Genomic DNA, 15922 nt, shown 5'->3' on the forward strand with positions numbered 1-15922 from the left:
CTAGGAGCTACCCCTCTTTTCCTTCTATTAATAAGGCTCGAGAATCAAACAGGTGATTTAAGTGTGCCCTACTATGAGATACCCTTTTTTCCCCTTTATATATATAGCTCGAGAATCAAACAGTTAATTTAAAACACAAGAGTTTGCGCGACTATGAGCTACCCTTCTTTCCTTCTATATACATACATATAAAAACACTCATATACAGACAAAGCTTAATTATGTCGCACAAAAATGTGTATATACCCTTGCCCTTGCCTTTAAAGATATTTTTTCTTCAATTTTATTTATCTGTATATCCCAACGAGAACTTACAAAACCAAGTTTGGTGTATCTAGCTTCTAAAATGATCAAGTTATGCATATATTTCAAAATAAATGGATATATTGATGTTATGAAACTGTAAAATATTAATAATAATATAATAATAATAATAATTGACGCGTTCACAGAAGAGTATATTATATACTTTATGGGCTCGGATATGCTTCCTTCCGCCTGCTACATATACAGAGTTAATATACCCATTTGACTTATTTAAGCTGAGTATCCTAACTGAGTAACTAACTCAACTAACTCAAAATTGTCTCAGCTTGAAACAAATTGTTAAATTAGTTGCTAAAGCGATCCCCGTCTTACAAGGGTCGAAGATCATCGTCTGGGTCCTGGCTGACCCCATCACAGAGAGGCGCCTCCAAAGGTTACAACCCTGCGACCTACCACATGGCGAATCATAAAAACCAACATTGTAAATACCCTTTAATTTATATACTCTTTAAGCCAACAAACATTGTTACTATACCTTATATCCCAGTCTTTCGCTTGGTAGAGATCAGAAGGTGCTGATCGATCCAGTGCTTAATAAAACAAATTTCAAACTTAAATAACAAAAATTAGTTAATTGCTTATTAAGCGCGTTTTTAATGAGTTCATTTCATGAACATGCGTAACACTAACTTATTCTCTATTTGTGCTATAATTAACAACAAGGTGTCCAAGGTTGACGCAAAAGCAACTCAATAACCAAAGCAAGAGTTAAAAAAAACGACCAAGCCTTAACAGACAGATCTAAATCGATTTTAAATTGATTTTGCTTGCTTCCAACTGGAATTGGAATTGCAAAATTGCAAAACGTGGAAGTGCCGATTTGTTGTCGCGTTTTCTCGTTACAGTTTCTGATTGAGATTCAAGTTAACTAAAAGTCGCGAGAACAGAGTGACTTTCCGGCTGCAGACATTCAACAAAGGTATTTCCACAGATATGAGAAATTTAAATGTTCCTAAGCAAACAAACTTTATTATCTGATATTATCCAAGAAAATAGAAAAGTCTCCTTCTGCCTTAAAATATTCTATCCATTGAATATTCCACAGAAAATTAATTTCAAAGAGAAAAAAAATTACAAATATGATATTTAAGGAGTTTTATAGCAATATTAATGGAAAGGTAAAATTTAATAATCCTACGGATAATAATAATGTTAATCTCTTTTCCTGTACAATTTGACAGTGTAAATTCACAGAAAAAAACAGGCCAAACGGTGAACGGAAGGAAATTAAAATGTTATACATATTTCCACCATGTGGGGTGGATTAACGAAAAGAGTGAAAAGCCTTTTTCTTAGTGTTATGAGAGAGAAGTTTGACTTTGAGTGTGAAACCAACTGGATTAAAATAAAATGCCTTACATTTGTCCCCAATTTCCAGAGATTAATTTTAAAACTGTTCGGACTCCAAACAAATTAGTTAAATAAACAATTAAGACCAGTTTTAAGCACAAACTCTTGTTTGAGAATTCACTTAGATTCCAATAGCTTTCAAGCTCAGACATTTGGAACAAAGAGGTTTTTTTTAAATAGACACTCGAAGCCGGCACAGTTCCTGAAAAGTAATTTCTTATACTTATTGTAGTTTTGGAATATATTTTGCATTTATATTTTTGCACAAAAAAATTAAATTCTTAAATTCAATTCTGGATCAAAAGATTTAATAAAAAGACTGCCACATAAACCATTTCCAGTGCATCTACTTCAGCAGGTTCGCAGGTCAAAGCTCAAAGTATTGAATATTTTGTACTCCAAAACTTTAACCTAAAACGACAGAAGCGAATTTGTAATTATAATATACTCGTTTATAAAGGATCTGGGTTATTGTGACATTAATACAACAAGTAGGACTGCTTTAGTCGAAGGTCGGTAGGAGAAATGTTGCTAAGCTGCGTGTAATTTTGGAAAAATTGCGAAATTATTTCTTGAATTCCACTTGAAGAGCATCTGATATATAATAGGTAATATGCGAGTTTAGGCAACTGTCGGGAAGCTTTTAGAAAACCATTTGTAGTTTAGTTTATATGTTTAACTTTCGAATTATTGGGTACTGAATCATAGTCGTAGTATAGCAACACAATTGTGTTAATTTGACCGTTTGAGTAAAATCTAAATGAATAAGCATATTAGAAAAGAATTCTAAAAGATAATTTAGATGTGAACTTCTTGTTGGAAGCAGCAATAAATAGCCCAAGTAACAAACTTGATGTAGCTTCTGTGTCGCCGATCTTTGTTTTGTTTTGTCTATTATTATAACAAATTAATATAATTCGAATCGAATAATATTTTTGTATATTGGTGGGCATATTTGTAGTTTAATGGAGATGCGCCGCCTCTCAAATTCAGACGTTAGTAGAGGATAGACTAGCCATATGCATATGCCGAAAATGCGGAAGATATCTGCAGGAAATGTCAAGTGCATATAAATCATATGTGAAATATCAAAATCTCTTTCTATACCCCCTTAAGTAAGTGTGTTATTATTTGAAACGGACAGACGGACTCGGTTTTATGACCCGAATAAATGTGCACATAATTTATTGGCGCAAATGACTTCTCATAAATTCTAATCTCTAATGTAAAAGTTTACACAAATTTTGCCAGACCTTTTTAATTGCCTAGAGCTGGTGAAGCATGGTTCTCAGATCATTCGCAACAAATTGAATGATAAACAATGGAAGAATACAAACAAACGACAAATACAGTACATGTAATACAATGAATAGTAGGTGAGTTTTATTATTACCTGTCATCACTTGCATAAACTCTGAAAAAAATTGTACAAAATGAAAGAAATAAGAAAGAATTGATGTGGAATTAAGCAGAAAAGCTAGCTTTCTTACCATCGAAGTCAACAGTTCCGGAGCCATCGGCATCGATTTCCTCAATAATCGAATCCAGATCTTGGCTCGAGATTTTGTCGTCCAGTTCGTGAAGAATTCCTCGTAAGGTGGCAACCGTCAGGTAGCCCTTGCCCTCCTTATCGTATACACGGAATGCCTCCTTCAGCTCGCTCTGCAGGGCACCGACATCCTCCTCGACCTCGATGAAACGAGCCGCTAGCTTGCAAAATTGACTGAAATTCAATTTCTCAGTGGAGCCCTTGTCGACCTCCTTGATGAGCGCCTTCACAGCTGGTGGTTCAAGCTTCTGGCCCAGAATTTCGAGTATGGCTGAGACGTCTTTATGATCGATCGATCCGGTGCCTTCCAGATCGAAAGCTTTGAAGGCATTGCGCAGAACTGGCAAAAGACAAGAGATTAGCGGACTTTCATGCAGGCGACAACTGGCCTAGTTATGTACTTCTCAATTGATCTTTGTCGTACTCCCCCTCGGCCTGCAAATAAAGATTAATTAGGAGCTGCATTTTTGTGTCCACATATGTTTCACAGCGCGTACTCATTAGGCACGAAAATGTCAATTCGCATGTTCTTAAAATAGGCCAGATTTAATTAGTTCGAATAAAACGTAATTAACCTTTCCTTTTTGAAATAAATATAAACTGAATGAAGGAAATCCAAAATCGATATCATCAGTTTTTTAAGAACAAGATTTATCAATGATAATCAGGTTAATTTAAAATTGTTCTTGCAACTTGGACAGCATATATGCCCTACAAATGTCCTCTATCACGTTAGAGAATTTTCAGTTAGAATCAAGGCCAAACACTTGTCGAAATCAACCATTTAATTGATTTATTTGCGAAACACAATTGTACACTCAATGCGTTTTTTTTTTTTTGTTGTAATTTATAGATTGGTATTTAAATTATATAACGAGCTCACCATTGTTTATTTGATAAAAGCAAAATAAAACAAAAACAAAAGTCCAATCTAACGCAGAATGAATTTGGAAATTATCGAGTGATATAGTAGAATATTCAGCCAGAGGAATGAATTTAACAATTTACTCTCGATCAGATCGAGTTAGCGCCAGCGTCTAAACAGATCTCTATGTCTGTGCGCCGTATATAAACGGCAGCGACAAATGTCACCACGGGCCGGGATATCAACGACGAATCGTGCAAAATTCAAAGCAACTTGTGAAACAAATGCCAAATTGTCGTCGTCAGCACCAATCGATGCCGAGCAAATATGCATGCAAGCCTCATGAAATGCATCACGCATGCCTGCGAACGCATCGCCTCACCTTTGCTGGCCAAAAGCTGACAAGTCTGGCTGAGTATTAAAAAAGGGCTAAAAAATATATTAGAAAAGACCAAAAGAAGGCCTTTTATTTACATTTTATATTACTTGTCATATCTCCCATATACACAACTATTTCTCTTGACGGACCAATTGAGTGACAGAATGACAGAGCTAGGAAGCTGGAATTTTTTCTATACGGGCGTTGTGGGAAATTCCATCCCCGACCAGAGGGAAAATAGATATATAGAATTACATTATATAGAATTTAAAAAAGACAATTGCATTAAAATTCAGCCTTAAGTTGATGGGCAATGCAAATTGGCTTATTTACTTGATGTATAGCTATGAGCTTTTCTAAAAAAAACCTGATATATATACTATTCTAGAAGCAACATGTCGAGTGTTGTGACTCTAGCTCTAAAAACCTAAAAGATTTGCTCGAGAAACAGGATTTCGATATCGATTTTGATCGATTACTTTTAAACGGGGAGAGTTATCGTTTATCGGAAACAAACTCATACTGCGCGGGCACTAGGAGCACCCACATTCCGCATTTCACGTTTCTAGCTCTTATAGGTTCTGAGATCCTTTATACATGCGGACGAACGGACAGACGGACATGGCTAGATCGACTCGACTATTGATGCTATTTGAAAATCAGTTTGAAGTCTATCATATTAAAAACCAGAAATCGGAATCAACGTAAAGCTTGAAACCGATCGGACTGTTAACAAAAAAGTTGCATACAATCATGTTTAGACAATTTTTCTTAAATGCCGGCAGAATTTCTAATATGATATAGAGTTATGAAAATAAATTTTTAACTTGAAATTTGGCACAAAATAAACATTAAATTTTCAAAAAAAAATTAGTGTCTGATTTTTAAAATGGGCTTTAAAAATGGGCTCCGAAATTGTAGGGTGTTAGAAAACAAAGTTTCATACAACTGTTTTCCATGTTTTTTTTTTACACTTGCGGACGGAATTTCCCGAGCCTCAACTTAGCGTGCACTCTTATCACAAAGGGCTGAAAAAGTACCGATTCAAGCTCAGAAATAGTTTTTTATTTAAACACTTAACTAAACAAAACGTTGGGCTTTCTTTTGTGGTCGGACTCGGATAATGAAGATAATGGTCGGACTTGGCCGTGAGCTTCAACTGCAGCATTCTGGCGTATATAATGTAACTTCATTAAGTTGTAATAATCCGATCGTGCGTTTGGAAAGCATTGCATACATCTTTTTGTGGAATATATAAGTCTACCAGTAGATTATCCATTAAAAATCAAAGATCGTTCCGATTAACAATGCTAACCAAGTTGTGACTGTGGTGTTTTCAAGTATTCAAATTACGGAAAACAGCTTACTAAAAACTAAATAAACTTACCTTATAAGAAAAAACTAGGACCAAGATGCACCCATCAAATGCTGCGCGCAATCAACGCAGTAATTTTTTCTTCCTTTACTAAATAAAGATATGGCTTCTAGTCCCAAATAAAATATCTATTTTCCGTATCCATGTCCATATGCTTGCTATTAAAGACGGAAGATATCCTTATTAATCGATTAGATGAGGATCCCTTACCGATTTGCCTAAGTCCAGAGTCCACATATTTCTCCATAAATATGGTGATCAAACCCAAATTGTAAGAGCTATGAAGCGTATGACCTTATGTTATTGAAGTGCAAGCTAAGACGAGATTTTGGGATGATTTTTTGCTTACCACCCAATCGACCTCAAACTCTTTTTCCCATGCCTCCGTGGTGAAAAAGGCAGAAGTTGATAAAGTTTCAGGCTCAAATTAATTTCCAAGGATTTTTATTTATTCAAAAAATGAATATCTCTATATATACAACTGTTTGTCCTGATTGGCTGATTGGTGATCTTCCTTGTAGTTACCTTATGTGATGAAGGTGAACGCTAAGACTGGGTTTCATACATACATACATACACATACATATATACATACATACATATGTACATATGTACATACATATGTACATACATACATACATACATATAAACATACATGCATACATACATATAAACATACATGCATACATGCATACATACATACATACATACATACATACATAAATACATGCATATGTACATGCATATGTACATACATATGTACATACATACATACATACATACATACTTACATACATACCTACATACCTACATACCTACACACCTACATACCTACATACCTACATACCCACATACCTACATACCTAAAAACATACGCCTCCTCCTCCGCCCCCTTGGTGCTCCTCCGCCATGCTCCTCCGGCTCTTTAGGTTCCAGCGTTGAAGTCGCTTGCGCCTAATTCATAGGTGAAGCCTGCAGGCCTTAATTATATTTTTGAGAATCGAGGAGGAGGGCAGCTTTAATAAATACATACTTTTTCTTAATTAAATTTGCCGCGCAACAAGACAATTCGGTCTGCTATTTATATAGAAGATAGTTTACATGCATGCATACATACGCACATACACACATACACACACACACACACACACATACACACACATATGTACATAAATACATACATAATTACATGCATACATTTCAATTCAATCAATTTGGCATCTAAATCTGGCAACTTTATTCTAAGTCAAAATTCACCCTCAAATATCCTATATAGACATAGGTCAAAATTGCCCTTAAGAAACATGCTTAAATAAAAGAATATTGATATCGATTTTAATTGATTACTTGGGAACGGGCGAAGTTGAAGGATCAACATTAAAAGCCTCGAGTCTCTTTCTTATATAGGTTCGGAGAAGGACGCGTTCATACATGCAGAGGGACATGACTAGATCGACTTAGCTATTAATGCTGACCAGGAATATATATGTTATACTTTATGTGGTCGGAGATGCTTCCTTCTGCTTCCTTCATTACACGCTTTTTATCCATTTTCCATGGTTTCATAGGGGATACTGTATGTATGTACTTGACTAAATTACCTGCGCATCCAGGTTTTCATCCGAAACTATAATTTTCTGTTATTAATACCAATTTTCATATATGCGTAAATGGAGAATTTGAGACTTACAGATGGATGACTTGTCCAGATGGACTCTTAATGTATTGTTTGTTTAGTATTATTATTTTTGAGCTCAACAGTTTATTTGATTTGTGATATCAAAGTTTTTTCGGCTGCTGTTGCTGACAAAAAGGCACATTTTGTTAATTATATTACAAATTTGCATTTTTATTACTAATAGTATAAAATAAGACGATATTCCACTTGGAGATCTAAATAGTTCAAAAGTGGTTTAGATTTTGCGTTTTTTTTTTAAATAATACTAATTTGTGTTGCCTTTTGCTGAGTCTTAGAATAAAATTGTTCTGTGCTTTTATTCCATAATTGTTTACACGTCCGTTTATTTAATTTACTCTTAATAAAATGGTGCAAAGTACAAATATTAGGGATTGAGTATTAAACTTGATTCATCACGGTCACCAAAATCAGAAAATATATTAAATACTTTAACAGATAATTCGAAATGGTGTTCAAGTCTATTACTTGAAAAATATTGTTGAAATTCTGTAGCACGAATTTGGATTTCAATGTAATTTGTTCAGTTTACCAAAAGGTAGCCAATTAAACGAATTGTAAAAATAATAATGTTATCAAAAGAGTTTAATCATCGCCGCCCGTCATAACTTCCATAAATTCTGAAAAAAATAACAATATATGTTATATAGAGAAATTCAAACTGTGTTCGCTGCGAACTTACCATCAAAGTCCACAGTGCCCGAGCCATCTGAATCGATTTCCTCAATCATCATGTCCAAGTCGGCGGGTGTCAGCTTGTCATCGAGCTCACGGAGAATTTCACGCAAAACTCCGGTTGTTATATAGCCATTGCCCTCCTTGTCGTATAGTCGAAAGGCCTCCTTCAATTCGGCCATCATTGCTTCGGCATCTTCCTCGACGAGGAAACGTGCTGCCAGTGTCGTAAACTCCTCGAACTCAATTTGCCCGGAGCCATCCTCGTCGACCTCAGCAATGATTTCGGCTAACGTGGCATCGTCCAGCTGATGGCCCAACATGCTCAGTATGGTGCCAACCATAGCCGTGTTAATGTACCCATTTTTTTCCGGGTCGAATGCGTTAAACGCATTGCGCAGCACTGCGGATCACAGTAAAACAAGGAAAAAATTAATAAATATAACAAAAACAGCTGCCGATCTACTTACGAGCAGTTTGTTCCTTTGTTAGTTCGTCCTGTAAACAAATGAAGTTTAGATAAAGTTAACAAAATTGCCTCTTAAAATTTGAAGATTTTATTTTTAACCTGGCTGAATATTTGTATGTATATACATGAGCCAGACAAACTTAACTCTATTAAGTATTATATATGACAGCTTCTCCTTTTTTGTTTCACACAACCAACCTTTAGGATATCTCCCCTACTCCTAATTACATTTAAAGCTAGAGCTACATATCAAGTCTGGCTCTAAAAACCTAAGATATTTGCTCAAATAACAGGATTTCGATATTGATTTTTGTCAATTACTTAGAACAGGGGCAAGTTAGGGGGACTCTAGGAGGGTCTACCTTCAAAAATTCAGTTTCGGAGATCCTCGTACATACGGAAAGACGGACAGACAGACGGACATTGCTAGATCGACTCGGCTATGCTGATCAAGAATATATATACTTTATTGCTTCCTTCTGCTTGTTACATACTTCTTCACAAATGCATTATACCCTCTTGACCCATTTTCAATGAGTTCAGGGTATAAAAACACGGTCCAAGTCCATATCTAATTTCCAGTGCGTAGCCTCAACCTTGAATAATATCAAAAAAATGCGTTTCTACAATTGGCAGTTATAAGTTTTGCTTAGAAACGTTCAAATTTAGGAAAAGTTTAATATTTTTGATCTCCCAGGTTTAATGGACGTTAATTCAAATTAGAAAGCAAACAACGTGTACGTGACTGTAAGTACGCCAAAAATTATTCCAATCTAGTATATAAGTAGGTCAATACGATGTATATATTATTAATGAAGTGATTTAATTTTTCTAAAACCTCTAACAGTTTGTCAAAATTAGTCAATCATAGCTCGACATTATTTTACTCTTGTAGAGAGTATTCTAATTACAGCATTCTAAGTGGTTTTATAATTTTGTCATGAAATGTGTAGCACATAGAAGAAGACATCTCCGACTCCATAAAGTATATAAATTCCTGATCATTATTAACAGCCGCGCCGATATATCCATGCCAGCATGGATATATACTATAGCTGGTTCTTATATGAAAAACTTTTTGTTTATCAAAATATCTTGATCAAGCTCGACTTTTTTAGATTTCACTATGCATTGGACTACTTTATCATATAGCGTTAAAGGAAAAGTTATTTGAAAAAGAGTTTTTAAATCGAAATTTTTTTTTAAATTTTTTATTAGAGTTTTTCAATAAACCAATTACGAGCTTCACTATTTTCCTATCCTATCCGTAAGACACTATGCTTTTATTTTGAGTGTCAAGAATTGCCGTTCTTTGTTGTTTTGTCATAAACTCCGTAATGCATAGGAGAGGTCTCCGATCCCACAGAATATATATATATTTATCAATATCAACAGCCGAGTTGAGAAAAGGCTATGTCCGTCGTCTGCTTCTATGCAAACTAGTCTGCCAGTTTTAAAGGTATCGTTGTGCCACTTTGCATAGATCCGTCGATTTGTTACAGATCGGATCATGTCGGATCTCTATATAATGTCATATCGAAAATCGGTAGAGAATTGAGTCTTTGAAACGATCAGTTAAAAATAAATTATATTTGATTTTCAAGATATTTGGAGAAATCCCGAAGTTTATTAGTTTCACTGAGTAATATCGGGCATCTAAATCATATAGCTCTTTTGCCTCCTTTGATAACATTTGCTTCATATGCCTGTCAAAATGATGGCGGAATTCTTTGGCATGCCGCAGAAAGCGAGCCGCTTCTTGAGTTTACTTTCAAGCTAGTTATATACGATTTCTATAATTGTTTATTCCTTGAAGTGTTCACTTACTAACATTAAACATTTTCATTCGCAAACTTACACACATGATCTCAGATTTATTGTTGTTCGATGAGTACGGCTTGCAGTGAAAAGATCTTTTGTCGAAGAATTAAATTCCCAAATACACACACACACACACACACGCACGGTCTAGCTGAAGGATTAGTTAAATTCAGGAAGTATAACTGGGAGCACTTCCACCGCAGTCAGAATATTCAACAAACTCGTGTCTTGAAGTGCTGCAGCTAAACTGTGACTGCCACTAACAACAAAAACCTCCTGCTTTTTGCTGTTTGGATGAGAGTGAAGGAATAATTTGGCCCACGGCGCAATCGCGAAAAGTTCTGCTTTTTTTTTTGTTTTTCTTTTGCAAAGGTGGGCAGCCCCGCGAAATGGCTAAATCGGCTGTGCAGGTAATGCGAAGCAACATGCACTAAAAGTTCTAGTTGATTTACCTGAATGAATAGAAAGCAACATGAGCAACATACTATAATTTAAACCGAAAAAGATTTCCATTTTCGCTTGTCATGATGTTGCGTAGCTTTGCACATTTCAGGAATCTTGTATGAAGGGGCACGTCCGCTTTTCATAAGCCCCCCTTTCCCATCATTTATTTATAACTAAGAATGTGTTGATGCATCTCGTAAATACATGTCTGTGTAGGTTGCACATAAATAAATACTTAATATGCTGACGGGTGTGCCAATGGGCAAATCCCGCTCTACCATTCAAAAAAAATGTCGTAGCAGCCATACAAAAATTATAAACAATTGTAACTATGATCACAATGTTTTTACCGATCTTCTTCTTAATGAATGGATTGCTGGCCCTCAGGCTGGGACTCTATATCGAATATTCTATGACTCGATCTTCAGAGATTTAATAAATGTGAATATTTGAGAGCTCTAGCTTTAAAAGTGTGGACTATAAAGACTCAACAGTTTGTCTAAGTTACAAGTTTAATTTCTCAAAAGCTGCGAAAAACTAGCGTTCAAAACGGAAGCATTTATTTTAAAAACCGCATTAGTTAATTACTCAGGTTAAACGAAAAACATTCGTAGAAAAACAAGTAAAACTGCTCGAGTCAAATGATACCCAGGCTATAGGCTATTGCAGTAACATTTACTGAAAAATTGCTAAACCATTGTAGACATCACATTTTCAATCATTTGCCGCCGTTCTACCTTGAATATCTATGTAAAATATAGCTTTGCAGGTTTTCGCTTAGCCATTGCAACTGATCCAACATCTGACTCGACCATTTGGTTAATCTCAGGAGAACAATGTTCGTTACCTGGGTATGTACTTGGTCCAAAAGCTAGCTTGGCTCAAACTCATCCAAGAATTTTCAGCAGAGTGTAGATCCAAAAATCAAAATCCAAGCTGGTTGCCGAAGTCTTAGAATTCCTCTCATTGGAGAAGGGCTGAGACTTTCTCGGTAAGGCTCATGCAAGACCTTTAAAACGATGTTCTGGGAGACGTATTCAGTGCTCCGTGATATGTGAAAATCGGGCACTCCATGAAGACATTTCCCCTCCGACTGTTATGTAGAAAATCAACCGACAGCTAGGTCGGTACAATAAGAGGCTAAAAAAAACACGGACCACAGAAGAGCCCCTACACAAGTAACCTGTGCAGCAGAAATCACCGCACCTATTGTAATTTAGAAATTATGCCCTTGTTTTTTGTTAATTAGATTTTCATATTTCGCATTTACCACATTTATTATGTACTAGTTATTATAATAAAATACTTTTACACCCCTGAAATAAATTCGAATTTCTTTGAACATGAGTTTGAGCCCGATCGGAGGGTAAACAAAAAAAGGTAGATACAAACATTTTTTGCGATTTTTCTACACTTTCAGGTGGAATTTCTCAAAATCACCTAAGTACCTACATAAAGTACCTACAGTAAAAGTATCCGCTTCCTAGCTCTTATGATTTGGACAGTGCGTTTATCACCAAAGAGTCAGATATGTACATATATAAATAGGTATATCTACCTAACCCTTATTATATAAAATATAATATATCACCATGGTGATGGAGTAATTGCGAAAGTCTATAACTTACTTAGTTAAGAGTACCCGATTATGATATACAAGACATTTGCAACCAATTACGATATTCACTCTCCTTTCATGCTCTCTACTTTGGGAAATTGATTCTTCAGTGACTTCTGTGTATTGGCCAATCGTAGTATAACATTATCAGGACATAACATTTAAATCAAGCAAATTATGGCTATCATTTATTGCAACGAGATCGGTTGAGTAAAATCTGCCTAACTTCTCTAACAGCTCTTAAACATATCTCGAAGATTAATAGAGCTTCTCGTATATACTAAAGGTATCAAGAATATTTATATTATTAAAATTGAAATAATCTGAAATAATAATATTATAAAATAAAAAAGTTAAAAAATAAATAAGATTGCTGTGTCTATATATAATTAGAGCATTCCAACGCTAAACTCATAATATATTCAAATGTTATATGCTTGCGTTTTTTTTTCCAGTACAGGAAATTCGCAGTCTATGGGTTTTTTTCTCGTATAATGATATGCAAAAAAAAAAAGACATCGAAATCGATTTCGATCTGAGAAAGTTATTGATTCTTTGAAACAAACTCGTACTGCGTGGACACTATGAGTTTAAAATGTCAAGTCAAGTAGCTCTTCCGGCAAACAGACAGACGAACAATTTCAGATCGATCGGCTATTGATACTGACCAAGAATATATACACTGAAGTCGGACTGCTTTCTACTTCGTGTTGCATTCATTTACATAAAATCATTATACCCCTTTTACCCATCTGCTTTGGATTCAAGGTCAGTTTTTGTTCCCTGAAACCATTGAATATTTCTTGACCTTTACAAGAAACATAACAGTTTGGTGTCCCGAGCTCTAAAAAAAAGTCACATGCTCAGCTGAGGCTTGAAATCGTTTCTTATCAATTTAAGTAAGACAGTAAACATAATATATCTATTAAAATCATCACATATAGTCCAATGTGAATTTTGGAATACTTATTTAGGCACAACACAAAATAATGTACGACCAACTGCTTATTTCTTCTATGTCACCTTTCCGATCTTCACGACATTTAAAGGGCATCAATACGACATTCAACATTTGTATACCAAATCAGAAGGTTCTACCAATTAAATGGTGGAAATGGCGGAAGTATCCAAAAAGTAAAATAATAATAAAATAATAAAAATAATATCGTTTCTTAGCGACGTTTCGAAAATGGGACGAGATATCGACACGAAATTATAAACTCGATTTACGTATTATATAGGAGAATATATATTTCAAATTTTAGGTCTCAATCGTTTATAGTTTCCGACGTTTAACGCCGGAGAGACAACGCTAAATCGACTCAGCTTGTCGTCCCGATCAAGAATATATATACACTATATGGTCACACACCTGAACAAACACTTGCACAAAACAAATTTTCCGATTTGTTATTTTTAATTGGTAATTGATGAACATAATTAGTTTTTCTTTGTACTAACCATAGTTGCGTTTCCCATTTTTAAATTGGTATTTTATATATTTATGGATTTGTCGATAAATGGAAAAATGAAAGATGTGGTCCTTCGGAAATGAATTCGGAACGCGAAAATCTTTATGTTTGATCGAAATGACAGAACTGAACTAACTGGACCAAGTCAAAACGATGATGGAGGCACACGAACGGAAACATTCATAAATCGGACTGCACGTCAACGATCACATGCACGCTGTTGTTCATATATGTGTATGGATATTTATGGATACGAGTCAAACTTGTACGCACACACATGAACACTCATAATATGCAAACACAAGTAAGTAAGGCCGAATTGATTTGGCTGCGAGGAAAATGGCGTGAAAAACGTTTTAGCGACGTCGCACGTTGAAAAACCACTATAAATCGTCACCAAGAAAATCGTCATAAGGAAGTGCAGCCAAGGCTGGCGACGAGTAGACTTCCTCAAAGCTTGCATTACATAATGTCCTACTTACTTCTAGTCCTCTGCAATTGTTTTTAGTATTTTTGAAATTTTTTAGATATATCCCTCTATAAATTGAACTACACACGGAAGAATGCTCAAGTTGGGACACCTTGCTAGGAGTTTCTATAAACTTTCTAGTTTTTTTTTAAATTTATCCTGAAATTGATACATGCCAAATCAAACAAAGAACATATAGATTGGATATAATATGGATAACGATATGTTGTCCTTTTGGGAATAGACGAATATTCAATGGCCCAATAAGATATACTCCGGAAAATTTGGTCAAGATCGGTTACGAACAACAAGATCGGTTAAAGAAAACGTTGGCCATTATTCTAAACTTATGTGAGTGTCCTTTTTTAATAATATGAATTGAATTTCAATTGCGATAATATTGCATGATGTACTGTGTGTATCTGCTGCTATTTTAACTCCGATTTTTTCCTCCTGCGAGTTCAAAATCGACAAAGGAAATACAAATTCTTTTTTAAATCGATTTTTTCCTAATGCTTGTATATTCCTTTATCCTTAAGTACAATAATGTGTTAAATGTTACATGCAAAGCTGCATCAAAAATCTCCTATTATGCATTTAATGCTTATTTACTCATTCCTGATATTTCATTTAAATGAACCTTGCTTAAAATAAACAATCAAATATGTTTTGTCAATGGCAGCAGGAATCATTCCGCATACAACATTATTTTCATACACAATTTGCAAAAATTTTAATAAATCAATAAAAAGGTCAATCGATAAAAATTGTGGTTAAGTGACATCTTAATTTTAAGACATCTTAATTATAAATAGTCTTTATGCATTGTTTCCCAAAAAGTTTATGTAAATTGAGTTTGCAGCCGATTGTATGAAAAGCAATCGGATATCTGTATATAGAAATGGGATACGTATCAAATAAATATTAACGAAGCTAATTAGATGGACGATTGACAATTTTCGCCAAAATACCACAGTTGCGGATGGAATATCCAAAATCGTATAAATGAAGTTTATCATCTACCAGCAACTTCGCCCATTCAACCTTTGACCTGCATTTATAAAAAGTGGGAGTGGGAAACGCATCATTAAGAAATTTTCAGAAAGAGCTTTCACAATAATTTTGTGGTTCAACAAAGAACGTTAATCATTTGCTCATAAAATCGTTGAACCGCATTTTCCACAGAGGAAGCTTGGATTATGCGGAAAGTGCGAAACACATCTCAAATGACTTTTCATGAACATCCTTGAATACGAATTTGAACCAAAGAGAGATGGATGGAGTTAGTCAATCTCCCATCTTAGCAACTGCCATCACATAAGGTAAGGTCAGAATATATTCGAGATAAATTTAAAAATTTTAATTTAATTATCCACGGGCGGAAAATGGGTGGAAAAGGTAAAAGTGAAATGC

At 35.0% G+C, this 15922-nt stretch overlaps 2 protein-coding genes across 3 annotated transcripts; both read right to left on the bottom strand.

Moving 5' to 3' along the window:
• Positions 1–1900: 1900 nt before the first annotated feature.
• TpnC4 (Troponin C isoform 4) lies at positions 1901–4283 on the bottom strand. Its single transcript, XM_064687567.1, has 5 exons — positions 4110–4283; positions 3628–3661; positions 3168–3566; positions 3071–3091; positions 1901–2088 (listed from the first exon to the last, which is right to left on the bottom strand). The coding sequence occupies exons 1-5, from the start codon at positions 4110–4112 to the stop codon at positions 2084–2086; spliced, it is 462 nt and encodes a 153-aa protein (XP_064543637.1). The 5' UTR covers positions 4113–4283; the 3' UTR covers positions 1901–2083.
• Positions 4284–7664: 3381 nt separating this feature from the next.
• On the bottom strand, positions 7665–14156 carry TpnC41C (Troponin C at 41C). Of its 2 annotated transcripts, none has more exons than XM_064687526.1 (4): positions 14030–14156; positions 8687–8714; positions 8224–8619; positions 7665–8161 (listed from the first exon to the last, which is right to left on the bottom strand). In XM_064687526.1, the coding sequence occupies exons 1-4, from the start codon at positions 14045–14047 to the stop codon at positions 8127–8129; spliced, it is 477 nt and encodes a 158-aa protein (XP_064543596.1). In that variant the 5' UTR covers positions 14048–14156; the 3' UTR covers positions 7665–8126. The 2 variants fall into 2 exon arrangements, with proteins under 2 accessions (XP_064543596.1, XP_064543597.1); XM_064687527.1 differs by lacking the exon at positions 14030–14156 and adding an exon at positions 10544–10791.
• Positions 14157–15922: the final 1766 nt, after the last annotated feature.

This window comes from Drosophila montana, unplaced genomic scaffold, assembly GCF_035044405.1.
Source record: "Drosophila montana isolate Dmon_TW-CO22-7 unplaced genomic scaffold, ASM3504440v1 contig_3200_1, whole genome shotgun sequence".
NCBI lineage: Eukaryota > Metazoa > Arthropoda > Insecta > Diptera > Drosophilidae > Drosophila > Drosophila montana.

Bases quoted from the DNA above. Each gene is read 5' to 3' on its own strand.
- TpnC4 (XM_064687567.1), bottom strand. The intron at 3,567-3,627 runs GTACATAACTAG...GTCTTTTGCCAG, and splicing joins CGACAAAGATCAATTGAGAA to TTCTGCGCAATGCCTTCAAA. The intron at 3,092-3,167 runs GTAAGAAAGCTA...AATTTTTTTCAG, and splicing joins CGGAACTGTTGACTTCGATG to AGTTTATGCAAGTGATGACA.
- TpnC41C (XM_064687526.1), bottom strand. The intron at 8,620-8,686 runs GTAAGTAGATCG...TGTGATCCGCAG, and splicing joins AACAAAGGAACAAACTGCTC to TGCTGCGCAATGCGTTTAAC. The intron at 8,162-8,223 runs GTAAGTTCGCAG...TATTTTTTTCAG, and splicing joins GGGCACTGTGGACTTTGATG to AATTTATGGAAGTTATGACG.